Raw genomic sequence first — 15219 nt, 5'->3', positions numbered from 1 at the left:
CAGGCCTCTAGAGCCATGGCTCTTGCTAGGTTATTGTCGTTGAATGTTTGGACAGCATCTAAAATTCACATAGCGCCTCCTGCCGTGCCAATACATTTTTAGAATCGTGGTGCAGGGCAACGCTATGGAACCGACAAGAAACTAAATGAAGGCTAAAAATACGAAGATCGGCACACATAAGTTTCTATTTACGTTTAAAGAAGAGAAATGTTAAGTTTTATAATCATATAATTGTGTTCAGAATTGCAAAAAGAGCATTACCTCAACCAAAATGGGTGTGATTGCTGACTGCGTTGTATTGGAAGCATTATTTCAGGGGAAGAAATATATCACGCAGGAAGAAGTTGGATACTAGCATAGATGCACACGAGCATTTACTTTCTGACCTGCGAGGAAAGAAATACTCTTTTTTTTCCGGATTTTTTGTTTTCCGTGTCGGCGAATGATTCGTGCTTGACAGGAGCTAAATGAGCTAAATTGGAAGTTACCAGATGAGCCGTCGGATTCAATACCTGTGTGATTGGCTGAGGAAGAAGTCAGAACAACGCCCTTCTGGAAACATATCTTCGACCACGTGTTTTCTGCTGCACTGCCATAGCTGTACCTGGTAACAGCTTCCACAATGGCATATTGTTTGCTTCTGCGTTTGAAATCTCCACCCTCCGTGAGCCCTCTGCCACATATGTAAACGTGATTTGCTGTCAGTACCTGGAGACGGAAATCCTACTAGTCTAGCCGGCTGTACAAAGGCTGTCATAGAACTTGTTCAAGTGACCACAGAATATAAGCATCTTATGGCGTGACTGAGGAACCATTCTTGAAGGACTATTTAAAAGAAAAGAAAATGCTGTTCCCGCTTCTGGAGGCAGCACTGGAAGCAGTAACCTATGGTGATTGGCGGCATAAACGTACATGGGGCCGGGCTCTATAATATGTTTTTAACGGAGAAGAGCAGCTGAAAGACATTTTTTTTCTTGTGGCCAAAAGCCTGCCTAGTAAATAGTTTGTATTCGCCTTCTGCATCTGCCTGCGGATCTTCTCTAATTGATAAGTCCTGAAGTAAATTCCGAGTTAGCACTTCTGCGCTAGGCGCGAGCTAAGTTAGGCAAGATTAACAGTTTACAGAAGAAGTGGGAGTCAAATATATGATCCGCATTTTTTTACTGGTGTATACTGTGCGTGCTGTCTAGTAACATTGAACAAGTTCGTAATAGATGTCAACATAGCTGAGGCAATTTGATACCTTGTAACCGCAGCGCAGCAGTGGCGGTTTTCATTTCAACGAGTAGGGCATAACACATCTCAAATGAGAGCGCACATCGATGCCACCTTTCGCCCGCACTGCCTCCGCAAGTATCACTCGCGCTGCACTACGCTATCATCTGTCCATTGTTTGTTTTACGCATATCACAGATGTGTTGGGCGGGAGGAGTGTGTTTCTGAATCTCATTTATGAAGCGTAATCGTGGTGCCTCTCGCTACACGTTATAAAAATCAATCAAGCTTAGTCGTGCGGGTATCATAGCAGTATAAAACTATTTTTGTGACCTCCCCTGATATTTTCCTGTTTGCATAAAATTATATTGTCAACTCTAGTCTAAAGGCATATTTGATTTCAATTAACATGGAGCAGACAGATAAGGCTCCCGCATGTTTACCTTGACGTCCTTGACCTGGAACTCTCTGCGGCAGCCCGCTAGGCATGGCGAGAGGTAAACTACGTCGTCAGCACCGCAGATCGGGTTAAGTATACTCGACGTGCAGTTGCAGTCACTGTTGCACTGGAAATCGAAAGTGGTGGGCCTCCTGCAGATCGCCAATTGCGATGGCTTTTTAACTTCCCGACAAAAAGACATCTCTGCATGATCAAAGCAAGAAAGATGTCCTGTTTGGACCATTTTTATGGCGAAGATAATTGGCGCACGTTCGATTCTGAAGTTCTATTGCTCGGATGTCATTGGCCAAAAATTACTTGTTACTTCAGCTCCGTTCCCTCCCGTGTTCCTCGTTTACTTACTGCAATCAACAAGCACGAATACTGCCGCTCAATAAGTTAACCATTTGGCGTGTGTGGTTCCTGCTCGAGAGAGCCATCCTGCCCATCTACCGGCTCCTTCAGCAACAAGATCAACGAGAAAACATGCGCCCACCTCTCGGACGCACGAAATTATTTAATCTTTGTTAAAGGTTCCCGCAACAAATTTTATCACTAGTACAAAGCATGCGCCATGTCAAATGCGACCCTTTATAAAATAACGCACATTGTGAATGTACCATGAATAGTTAGGTATTAGCGGCACGGAATGTCCGGACTCACGGGGCCCCCACAAATCCCTCTGGTGTGGCATAGGTGTTTTCTTGACAGTTGACCAGGAAGGTGAGCACGCCGAACCAGGAAAAGCAGCAGTTGTACAAGCAGAGTCGCATGATGCCCGCGTAGTCCAGGTTCCAGCGGCTCACCAAGGCGCCTCCAATTATGGCTCCGAAGCCACCGCCCACAAGCACGATAGGTCCTGCACATCGAGCTCCGTCAGTAAATATCATGCTGCGTGCTAGTATCAGAAACTGCCGCAGGTGAAGCTATTTTTGAAATATTATGTCGCATGTCTTACGCCATACACATCGTACGTTTATATCTATCCTACGTTACATCTTCGAGCGGACTGTGCTAAGTTATGCACCATCGTTGTCGTTTTCGTGGATGCCTGCGTCCGCAGAGCCAACTGCACCTGCCCCAGGTTGGAAGGGGGCCAATCAGAAAGAGATAAATCTCCCTGAGGGGGGGGGGGGGGGGGGAGGAGAAAGAAGGAAGACTGTGGCACGGCCGGACTCGACTCTCCTCTCCTCCGCGTTCCCTTAAGGCCTTTGGAACGCGACGGGAGTCAATGGATTTTTTTCTGACGAGTACCTCGATGGCTCGGCGCAAGTGGTCGCTACCACCTCAGCGTGTTCGCGGGAGCGAAGGGTCGCGCGGGCTTGGTTTTGCTGCGGCCATTTTCTTCAGTAGCTGCTGTCAAGTTGGTCCTTTATTCAATGCTGCTGTCCCAACTGGTGAGATTCTTGTGCGCACAACGTTCATCAGACTTGCCCGCTAATGCCCACGACATGAGTGTGCACTTGCTCCCTGCAACCTTGGTCTGCTTTTGTGGGCGCAATTACGTCACCACTTCTGTGCTTGACGGCGGCGTCTGAAGCAGCATGCCTATTTCACTGATCCCTCGTGTGCTACCTACTGTGTGCCAGGTTTTGCAGCTGAATGTGTGAGCTTTCTCCGTGGGATCGTTGCAAGAGCGAAAGCGTCGTTTCTTCCTTCTGCCTCAAACGCGATCACTGTAGGCATCGTGTACTGGTGTGTGCCATTTTGCAAATCTCAACAGGGGAAGACGCCGGGTGTTTCCTTTTACCAATTTTCTAGCGATGCGGAACTGTGTTCTAACCCAAGCAGCACAAGTAATTGGCCCAACATTGGAACTGTATTGGCAAAGTTGGCCCAAGAAAGGACCAGGATGGAACCATCCTGTTGCAATATTGGGCCGATGACCTGTGCTGCTTGGGAAGGGGCGAAAAAAGATTTCCCGTGAAAATCTCGTCATTAACGACAAGTTCGCATCAACTGCAGTGTGTAGCGAACACTTCAATGAGAGTGATTATGTTCCCGTATGCCGAATACGGAAGTTGCTTGTGGGAGCTGTACCGACCATCTTCGAACTCTATTCGTCCTACATGGTGCCAGCTGCAAAGAGACAGCGTAAGGAACCTGCATGTCGTGACCCCCCAGCTCCTGGAAATTCATCAAAGCGAAAAGCAGAGTCACTGTTGCCTGCTCATGAAGAGTTTGGTGCCAGGGAGGTGGTAACCGAGGAGAAATAAAGTGCTTCCAACCAATAGCAACAACGCTCACCGATCTAGTCAATATCTTGTCATGATGAAAAGGCTTTTGGCTCAGGTAGCCTACCAGCGCTGGAAGTGCGCGGGGCTCCTGAGAAAGCTTGCTGTAGACAAAGAAAAGATTAAAGAATACAACGACGACAAACACTATACTGCCGTCAAAAAGATTGTTGCCGATTCCCAGAAAGGTGAGAAAAAGGCTGTTTTTCTTCGTCACCAGATTGAAGTCTATGGCAGTAAACGACCTTGTTATTCAGAAGAAGTTGTCAGAGAGTGTGTGATTTGGCGCCTCCTTTCGTCAAAAGCTTACGATCAAGCCGAAAATTTGACCTCTTGACACTGTCGGCGAAGTGTACGCTCCAGAGGTATGTGGGCAAAAGCCCAACGTCTTCAGGTATGAGTCCTGCCATGAAGGAGAGGCAGACCTTTGAGTCCTCGATGGTCAGCAGCAAACAGCACATGGCGTCGTTGATCGTAGACGAGGCTGCCACTAAGCCAAGATATGCGTATGACAGAAAGGCCGACGCAGTATTTGGTCTAAAAAAAACCCAGCTACAGTGCGGCAGGCAGCGCGGCAGAGACCCTTGAAAATAGAGTACTGTGCTTTGTTCTGAATGGTGCGGCGAATTCATACAGGATACCATGTGTACTACTTTACCAAACAGCTGTTGTGGGAGAGATCTGTTTGGCTGGACCAAGGAGATAATGTCTGCTGTGGAGTCTTGCGGATTCATAATTGTCAGAATCATCACAGATAATTACTAAGCAAACGTCACTATGTTTAAACACATGGGAAGTGCATGTTTGTCTTCAGCAGTCCCCCATCCTCACGATTCAGATAGAGTCGTTTTCCTGAGTTTTGACTCTTGTCATATCCTCAAAAACATACGTAGTCAGTTCCTGGAACGTGAACTTAAAGACGGCACAGTTTATTACTGGGAAATTCGTATAGAAACTTTATGAATTTAAAAAGGACAAAACTGTCAAACTGGCAAGAAACTTGACCAGGAAACACGTTTACCCGTCGAACTTAGAAAAAAAGAACGTGCTCCGCGCGGTTCAGATATTCTCCCCGCAAGTGACTGCAGCGTTGTGTAACCTCCAGGAGAACCGGCGCGGCGACCCAGCCGTTTACAGTTTCAGAGAAGTGAGCCCAACAATATTGTTCATGAAGATGATGAAGCAATGGTTCGGCATCCATGACACGGTGTACAGTGGGAGTGACAACAAGAAGCCCAGCTCTGACGAAAATGACCACAGAATGCTATGGCTGGAAAAAGATTTCACCTGCTACGTGATGAATATTCAAGGGGCGTCAATCGCATCAGGAAAGGGCGAATTCACAGACGAAACGTACTACGCCTTGCTGTTCACCACGAAGGCAACAGTGGAGGCAACAAAGTTCCTCTTAGAGAGGGGAATCAAATATTTTCTGACAAGGAACTTTAGCAGTGACCCAGTTGAAGTACTCTTCGGGCGGCTCAGGTCCACGTGTGGCGGTAACGATGTGCTTGATGCAACGGCTGTCACAATTGCCCTTGATAACATTGTCAAAGGCAAGGCCATCCCTCTAAAGCAAATGCAGGTGACAGATACTCATGCTTGAGAGCTTGCTACAGCTGTACCAAAGGAAGTAATCGCACAGCTGGAGAACCTGAAAGGACACTTTTTGAATCCATCCCCCTCAGTGACACACTCCGGTCTGGTGTATGTTGGGAGGTACCTCGTGAAATTCATTAATGAGTTTGGCTATGCCGGAGAACATCTGCCGGAACATCTGCCGGAGAACATCTGTGAACGCGTTTTGCAGACGCGGCAGCGGTGAGCTGACAGCGCCACTACAGAGTTGTGGCGGCAGGCGGCGGGATCCATCATTGCAAAGGCAGTAAGGAAGCGCGGAGGGCGGAGTCGAGTCCGGCCGTGACTGTGGTAGGCGGTGGGTGGCCTAGTGGGATGGCCGTCCGCCTTGGCTGCGGGAGATATTTGGTTCGCAGCCAACCGCCGGACAATGATGGGTGCAAGCGTAGCCCGGCTTGACGCCCGGCTTCTTCGCTGACGCACTGCAGGTAACGCTCAAACATTTTCGTTACGCACCAGTTACCACTCTGCGAGTTTATTCGCTTCACCTTCGTCTGGCGTGCTCATCGAAATCGCGCAGTAAAACAATGCTAATTTGCTTTTCTCGGTAGGATGTATTGAATGCGGACAAAATTCCAAGCGTCCGCCACCCCGGTGCGCAACTCATTATTCCGCGCATTCTGTGAGAGGCAATATAGGCATATGCGGGCAGTGAGGCACCATATAAGGAATGCCCAGGCCGACAAATAAAGTGGTTTGGTTGAAGTCACTAGTGGCACTTCATTTGACAGGCCTCTTGGCACTGTGCAGATTTTGAAGTGGGTGCATTCTGAGAGAATCATACAGAAGGAGCCTTGTTCAAATTGGCCTAGGAAATGTACGGCTTTCAAAATTATTCTCTAAATATTACATAAGGTTTACTCAACCTTCAGGTGCTTTGGGTACAGGGACATGTTTTAGCTTAGTTTTAATATCGCTGTTTATATGCTGTTAGATTATCTTGGAGGGAACTTTGTACGTTTCTCCGTCACCATATGATATCATTCTTCCAGCCTCTATACCTAAATTTCGCCGCCATGCAAAGAATCGTCACTGGCTGGTAATTTTCATCAAGCTGTCAAGTACATGTCCAGAAGCCCACATAATGAAACAGGGCAGTCAAAGTTCGGGCCAGCACAATTATCAAAGCAGCAACTTTACTGCAAGCTATCTTACATCTTTCTAGAGATTAAAACGCCAGAAATAAGATATCTGCAAATTAAGCGCCTGTTTCGGATGTCTGGATTTCGGTTGCGCTGTTTTGCTGGTCTTTACTATAGCGTGTCCAAATAGCCAGCGCTGCTTTTTAGGCCCTTATCCGGCTTTAGCTCAACATTTGAATTTATTTTTGGTTTTATTAAATTTTACCCTCCCTTCTTATAAGCAGTGTCTAAGATTAGCGGGAGTATGTTTCACAACGTAGGCATATTTCAGTAAAGGTTAACATTACAAGTAGACAAAAGAAGAGCCAAGAGGCGCCGTGCAGATGTGAGCAGGCTTGGCTAGAGTACTCTGCCTGTCAAAATGCTCTGCCTGTCAAATCAAGTGAATTATTAACGCAGGTACTCGTTTTAAAGTTAGTGCTTGATCACGAACGCAGCCGCGTGGGTTCACGAAGAGCAAAAACCACATCTTTAACAGAGTAGCTGCGCTAGGGTTTGACTTCAGATGTGTTTTGTACTGCGCAATGCTAAGCTATTTATGCGTCAGTAGAACGAAAGTCCCCAACTGTGAGGAGCTCACCGGTAAGGTAGGCGACCTTGGCGGACGGCATTCCGAACTGCGACTGGAAGAACTTCGTCAGCATGGACGTGATGCCTATGGCGAACATCTCTGCACAGGTGGCGTAAATCATGGATAAATTAAGTCTTGCTGAGAAATAAAAGTCTCACTAATCAAAGGTGCATTCAAGCAGGTTTTCAGTCATGTGTTCATTTGTTCTTAAGTGATTCATTGAGGCTTCGAATCATATGTGCAAACTTAATGCCTTTTATTAAAATACGAATAGTTTCTCAGTACAGAAGCGTTCCAAACAGAATTGGTGGCAGTAATGAAAATCATCAAGGAAAACAGCAAGCACTAACTGGGAATCTTTCTTGACATTCATATTTTTCGCTGAGTACAGAAGGTGTTGGAAGGCTGTTTCAGCATTTTGCCGTTTGAAGGAAAATACAAGGCTGTGCTTGTAGGTGTCTTGAGTAGCGGTCGTTATTTGCTGTTTTTATTCTACTCTTTTGTAGCGGCGCCAACGTGAAGTTTAATTCATGTTTGCAGAATCTTTGGCGACCAGTTACAACTCTTTATAAAGTTTTAAATCAGCCATGGAACCCCTTTAAAACTAGTTATGCGTGACTTCATTTTAATGGCAGTGATGTAATATCAGAGTAGTAGCGCACACCACTCCTTAATAATTCGCATTCGTGTTCTTCGTAAGCTCAGTGCAGGCGTTTATTATAGGAAAAGACGAACATGTCATAAGAATAGAATTCTAGGCAGTTCGTGCCGGTGTGATGCCTCTAATTGGCGGTCTGACAGAATGAAGGTTTCACAGAGCGCAATGTGGTCTGAGCGAGAACAACACAGCTTGGGGGACCCATGAATGTGCGGGCCGTGACGTTGGGACACGTTGAGGATAGGAGCACTCACTGTTGAAGGACACGGCGAAGCAGAGCAGCATGAATGGCACGTTTGTGAGCAGCCGCCGGATGGCCTTGGGCAAGTCGGTGAGGCGGCGACCGAAGTCGCTCGACGGCAGCATGCTCACCATCGTAAACATGGAGGTGTCTGCTTTCTTCTCGGCGCACAGTTCCTCGTAGCCTGCCAAAAAAATTGATGGGGGTTCTTCTTGCTGTCTACAGTTTTACACCCTGAAACACACAGTGTGATCCCCGCAGCACAAAAGCAGACGTCAGGACAGTGCTAGAACGGAGAAATGCAGAAATGTGCGTAGAACATCCATGCGAAATTTCATCACACTGCAGCTACCAGTGATTGGGATAAAAGGTTACTGAGCGATCGGCGTATTTTTTCCATTCCTGGAACAGCCGGTCGTCCTCATATTGTTGAGCCTGTTGCATCGTAAACAACCGTTGATAGATTCCTACACAAAATTGTTCGACTGCGGCGGGTCGAGCAAGACGCACGAGGAAAGATCACGCAGTGGGGTTGTCCCACATGTCACGCTCTGCTTTCAGCATTCGCTGAAATTGAGAATGTTCAGAGAATTCAGTGATATCTTCTGCCGAGTTTTTTAGCGTCCCTTTCATGGTCGTCTACGAATATACCGACGCCAATGGCTGGCACGCGTACCGGGCAGGTGCTTCGGGAAGCAGGCGGTGAGCAGGCCGAGAGTGAGTGCCATGATTGCTGACACCAGGAAGCCCATCCACCAGGCACCGACCCAGGCGGGGCTTTTGGAGGTCAAGCCGAGGCTGCAGTGAGGAGAGCAGCAGGTTATGTCTAGTCACTAAAGTTTTGTAAGTCCAGGCCAGCTGCTTAGTTGTGGTTGTTGTTGTCGAAAGGACTACATTTAGGCGCAAACAAGAAGCTTCGGGATGCCAGTTCTGATGCGGGAATAACTGCGTTGAAAATGACTGAGAACACGCGGTCTCAGCCCAGCACAAAAATACCTAACCCAAAAAGTGTATCAGGGTTGCTGGGCTCCCCCTCCGCTCACCCCTTTCCCTTGGTCACAGATCTGGGCACGACATCGTTCCCCGCGCCATGCACTCACCTGTTCTTCCGCTTCAGGTTAATCTGGCTACCTGGCCTTTCCGGTTGGGTATCTTCGTCCACGGATCGTGAACTGGTTTCGAAATTCACGTTGCAAGCCTTTACCTTGACGGCCCGCCGACTATTCAAGATGGATTCACGGACTACCACGGTGGATCAGTCCTCCCTCCAATATTGGACAAAATTTGCCTTCATGTCTGGCAACCCGGGACATCACCTTGTGTAATTTAACGGCCGCCCCCCCCCCCCCCCCCCCGCCCCCTCCCCCCCCCCCCCCGCCCGCAGCCACCGTCGCTGGGGCACGACACCGTTCCGCGCGCCATGCACTCACCCGTTCTTCTGCTTCAGGTTTGTTATTTAAATAATAAATCATGTATTAAGACCTCAAGCCCTTTCTTGCTAGCTGTGTCGTGCTCACTTGACATCAATGAAGCTGTTTGTTCGTTTATTAAGCAGTCGTTGACAGCAGTAATGCCAGTTGCTGTGTCACATTTGTTGTTGATTTTGTCGGGCGATGTATTAATAAATCCTTGTCCAGATATATCTGTGGCAGGATCACAGACTGAATTGTGTATGTCAGGCCTCCTACAAATCGTAATGAGACTTGAATCCGGCCAGACGAAGATTTTAGCTCATCTGACAGATATACGTAAAAGGCAGCTCATTACGGAAGAACAAATTAAAGCTTATCAGAGCGCGTCACTTCTTTGGAGAAATTTCAGGGGTCACTAACTATTATTGGAACCGATGAAAACAGCACTTCTCACCCCTTGTCTACAGAAATAGCCTCAATTAAAACCATTGCTCATGATGCGGAAAACAAACTCCGACGGAACTCTCTGCTTTTCTTTGGTTTTCCCGATAAGCAGTCTGAAAAGAATAAAGATTCGGAAGGCGCTGCAGTTACATTATGCTTTTACAAGCTAGGCAGACAGATCGACTTGATCCACATCGACCGTGCTCACAGATTAGTCACTTTTCAGTCAAGCAAAAACCGGCAAATAGTCACATGTTTTGCAAGGTAAGGAGCGGGACGCAGTAATGGCCGAGATTTCAATTGGCGAGAATTTTTCACACTCTTTTCGTACTGCTCTCAAGAAAATATCCGAATTTGGTCGGCAACCAGATTCACTATTTAAGTTACGGCACGAGAAACTGACTATTGGTGGTTGTACATATTTTTATGACGCCGAAGATGATGCGGTAAAGAAATAAAAAAATAATTTCGACAAAGCGTGTGACTGTTCGCTGATCTTCGGACAGAAATCTGTCTCCGGCCGACCGTTGTTCCTGGATTTGATGTAGAGCTTATTAACTGGCGGAGCGTTAAAAATAAAATTGAAGAACTAGTAGCACTTTATCAACCTTAAATTCGGATATTTTCATCGGAACTGAGTCTTGGCTAGATGACACTGTTATGAGTTCCGAAGTGTTTTTTGGTGATTATGAAGCCCATCGTTAGGACAGAAATACACATGGCGGAGGCGTCTTTCTACTCGTAAAAAGCTTATTCCGAGTTTCATGCCCCACTTCAGTGGTTTCGATTCTGAAAATGTTGGGTGCGAAGTTATGCTTCAGAATACAGAACACCTAGCGATTGGAGCATTTTACCTTTCCTTAGCGATACAACCAGTCATTAATTTACATCTCTTTCTGGTATTTTAGATAAATTGACAACAGATTATTTCTTCTTCGGAAAAGATTTTAATATACCTGATGTTCGCTGGATTAACAAACTGCCTGTATTTTCATCACAGGGCTCTTTAGCTCTGGCATTAGCGACCTCATCACGACACACAGTTTATTCCAGTTTGTTGATTCTCCCACTCGACGATATGGCGGCTGTTCTAGTACCCTCTATTTTTTGTTTTCAAACACAAGTTGTTCGGTAAATTCTATTTACATGTTTCCCAGCATAAGCGATCACGATACAGTAGTTGCGCGAGCTGATTGTCCGCGGCCGCATACTTTGGTGAAAAAAAAAACACGTAAAATTCATTTCTTCGAGCGCGGAAATTATGCTCAAATTGCACTACAATTAGAACAATACTTTGATTCATTTTTATTTAGCAGCACTAGGACTAACATAAGTGATTTATGGTTGACATTCAAACAGAAGTTCTTGCTTCTTTCATAGCTGTATATCCCGTACAAGATTCTTACTCCACGATTAGGACATAAGTCATGGTCCACAAACAGTGTCAAATCGCTTATTATCAAGAGGAAACTTAAATTTAAGCAATATATGTGATGTCCAGAACAACACCTATATAAATTGCTACAGGAGTTGGGTGATGAAATAAATTACAGTTCAGATCAAAGCGTCGAAGAAAAAATTACTTTTGCTAACTTGGCTCAAAGATGAAGAAAAACCCTAAACAATTTTGGAAGTCGGTCAAGTCAAATCGCAAGGACGACGTCAGCATTCCGACAGTTACCCTTAATAATACCACAATAAATAACGAATGATACCGATAGGCCAAAGTGTTTTAATGTATATTTCGAATCAGTTTTTGCTAGAACCGTACCTAGCGAACTGCCGTTTTACTCAAGCTGTATTTGTGATCCTATGCCTTACATCTTCATTGACAAGTTCGGAATATGCAAATTGCTTGAAAAAATACACCTGAATTTAGCTTCATACCTTGATGATATTCCAAACTTCGTTCTCAAATAATGCGTCACAGTTAATTCCGAATATCTAGCCATAATGTTTAACCTGTCTCTTGCTAATTGTGATTTACCAGCATACTGGAAAATGGGTAACATTGTGCTTATTCACAAGGGTGGACTTCCGAACCAAGTGGTAAACTATAGGCTGATATCTTTAACTAGTGTTTTGCTTGAAGACTTTGGAGCAATTTAGCTACTTAAATTTAATCATACATCTTAATAATCATAAATTTCTTGTTGACTACCAGCATGGGTTTCGTTCTGGCCGGTCTTGTGTTACACAGTTAATTGATTTTTCACATGACATTTACGCTTCTTATAATCTGGGTCTACAGACGGATTGCTTATTGATTGCAAAAAGGCATTCGATACCGTCTCCCACATTCTTCTTCTGCAGAAATTATTCTTTCTTGGCTTGCCGCACAATATGCTTTGCATTGGTCTTGATTAATGGCTTCCAATCGACAGGTGTTTCCGTACTTTCAGGTGTGCACCAGGGGTCTGTGCTCGGCCCACTACTGTTTATGATCTACGTAAATGACATTGGCTATGGTATAACCTCCAAAATTAGATTGCACCCTGATGATTTCCTCTTTTACCGAGAAATAAAACATGATTCCGGCAGGATAGAACTTCAAATTGACCTCAACAGTATTTCAACCTGGTGTCGCTCCTGGCTTATGAATGTAAATGGGTCTCAATGCAAGCATGTTCGTTTTACCCGAAAGCGCAAACCGATCAATACACAATACTATTTAAGCACTGAAATGATCTCTCAAGCAAGCGAGGCAAATTACTTAGGAGTAACATTTAGCTCCTGCTTGACATAAAACCGCCATGTAGACATTTTAACTCTGAAGGCTTCCCGTTGTTTAAATTTTATCAAACGAAAATTTCAATATGCTGCACAAGATGTAAAAAAATTGCTCTGCGTAGCAAATGTCCGCCCAATCTTAGAATATTCTTGTGTCACATGGGATCCGTACACGCAAGTTCTTAACAGATTGGAAAAAATTCAGAACCGAACCGCCCGTTTTGTGTCCCACAACTATTCGCTTCGTAGCAGTATCGTGGATATCAAAAGCTTACAATGGCCTCTTCTATCCTCACTCGGGAATTTTTTCGACTCGTGTATTTACGAGTAATATTTCATTGTCGCATCGTACTGAAGAAAGATGCCTATTTTTCACCTCTTACTTATATTTCCCAGCGTCGAGATCATCCGCAGAAGATTAAAAAAAATATCAGCGCGTACCTCAGTTTTTACTCATTCATTTTTTCAACGCACAATCAGTTCATGGAATAATCCTCCTCGCGACATAGCTGTGGCTGCATCCGATTCGGAATATTCGGTGGCGCTAAAGGCTGCTCTGGTTTAACCCTGATTTCCGTGGTCTGTATGTCGACTATCTGCCTTTATCTATGTCGTGGTCTGTACGTCGACATGGTGGGGAGAAAATTCGTTCCCTTTGCCATGTTTTAAACTTGGCAAATTTTTAGTGTGCGAGACGACATTACCATGTATTTGCATTAAATTCCCAGTGCTCATTTACGATGATATTTTGTCGCATGCTCTTGGTATATCCTATCAGAGTGCTTGCATTGTCATCTATTATTGCTTTACGTGTTCATATATTTGTTTCTTCGGCGCTGATGTATGAAGAATACTGTGGTACACCACCCTACTGTAATGTCCCTGCGGGCGAATGTATGTGCAAGAATAAATAAATAAATAAATAAATAAATATTAAATAAATAAATACACAAATAAGAGGAGCAACGCTCAGCAAAAGCCTGAAAAATTGCGCCTGCCTCAAACTCAGTTCTTTCATCTCTGGAGGTGATATTTGAGACATTTTGCAGAGATGGCAGAACATGAATACGACCAGGGTATGGCACGTGGTACGCACGCGGCGTAATTGCGCTAAATCATGCCATTCACCGAACTATGGACGTTATCATATATCTGTTTCACCTCACTCTTCTCTTATCAAGGAAGAGTTATCTACATGAAAATCATAACAGGCCGAATATTGTTCTGCCGACCCTACAGAGGTGCCCCGCCAATCTCTTAAAATCTAAAAATAAACAATGAATCATGTTTAATTCCTCAGCAACACCACTCAATCTGGCTACGAGCATGTAATGGGCATCTTTTAGAATACCGTGTGCAATATATGCGCTAATGCTATGTGATCTCCATGACGACATAGCTGGCTGTGCAGCCTGAATGCTCCAGCGCCGGACGGCGTTGTGGTACCGCGGAATTGATGTGACCAAAGCTAGCACGTACGCAGAGACGTCGGTGGTGATGTCAACGTAGTAGGTGAGCGTGTAGCCAGCGACAATGAATCCCATCGAGGGCCCCATGATGGCGATGCTGTTGAAGATTCCTGCACAGAAGGGCCAATAATAGGACTTTTAGTAGAATGAGACACCAACATCAATGAGGCGCTCGTCGCAATGATGTGATAACTTCGACCTGCGAGATGTATTGCGCAGACGTGAAACTTCCTTCAATGAAAAGACAGTATACCTTGCTTTGTGTCTTTTAGGGAGAAAATAATTCTAGAATGGCGCATGGCCCTTTAGCATGTTTGAACAACTTGCCCCAATCCTATACGCCTATTAGGGCATCTGAACAGTCTCACACAGGCCACATGACAGGCCGCAGTCGTCTACCGTGGTCTTCAATCTGTAGCTAAAACCAACCGGCATTTGAACACATTTGGAGCGCCCATATCTGAGGCCTGCTGTGATGCGAATTAATTACGTCTCGCTGCTCCTTGTCTTGAAGGCTGTCTATCGAGTTTGCAAAAGATTCTTGCAAATTCGATAGAAAGCCAGCCCTGCCTTGTGCATCCTGGTTTTGTGTTTTTTGACGCAGGACTCCACGCTGCGGTGGCTCAGTGGTTAGGGCGCTCGACTACTGATCCGGAGTTCCCGGGTTCGAACCCGACCGCGGAGGCTGCGTTTTTATGGAGGAAAAACGCTAAGGCGCCCGTGTGCTGTGCGATGTCAGTGCACGTTAAAGATCCCCAGGTGGTCGAAATTATTCCGGAGCCCTCCACTACGGCACCTATTCTTCCTTTCTTTCACTCCCTCCTTTATCCCTTCCCTTATGGCGCGGTTCAGGTGTCCAAAGATATATGAGACAGATACTGCGCCATTTCCTTTCCCCAAAAAACCAATTATTATTATTATTATTGACGCAGGACTGGGATTTACCGGGTTGTTGGCTTTTCAAAGGGAAAAGCACCAGCGATGTGTTATGCTATCCTGGATGCTTGCAGCCTTTTCATGAGCTAT

General features: G+C 45.5%; 1 protein-coding gene across 1 annotated transcript in view; it reads right to left on the bottom strand.

Annotated features, from left to right (window-relative positions):
* Window positions 1-1619: 1619 nt before the first annotated feature.
* LOC144129840 (solute carrier organic anion transporter family member 4C1-like) overlaps window positions 1620-15219 on the bottom strand; it is a 19015-nt gene continuing 5415 nt past the window's right edge. Inside the window, exons 3-8 of the mRNA XM_077663906.1 lie at window positions 14204-14303; window positions 8815-8936; window positions 8152-8322; window positions 7249-7338; window positions 2318-2513; window positions 1620-1806 (exon numbers count right to left, since the gene is read on the bottom strand). Of these exons, the coding sequence (XP_077520032.1) occupies window positions 1620-1806; window positions 2318-2513; window positions 7249-7338; window positions 8152-8322; window positions 8815-8936; window positions 14204-14303 (866 nt within the window). The remainder of the gene's footprint in view (window positions 1807-2317; window positions 2514-7248; window positions 7339-8151; window positions 8323-8814; window positions 8937-14203; window positions 14304-15219) is intronic.

This window comes from Amblyomma americanum, chromosome 4 (assembly GCF_052857255.1).
Source record: "Amblyomma americanum isolate KBUSLIRL-KWMA chromosome 4, ASM5285725v1, whole genome shotgun sequence".
Taxonomy (NCBI): domain Eukaryota; kingdom Metazoa; phylum Arthropoda; class Arachnida; order Ixodida; family Ixodidae; genus Amblyomma; species Amblyomma americanum.
This window is presented reverse-complemented; position numbering and strand designations above follow the sequence as displayed.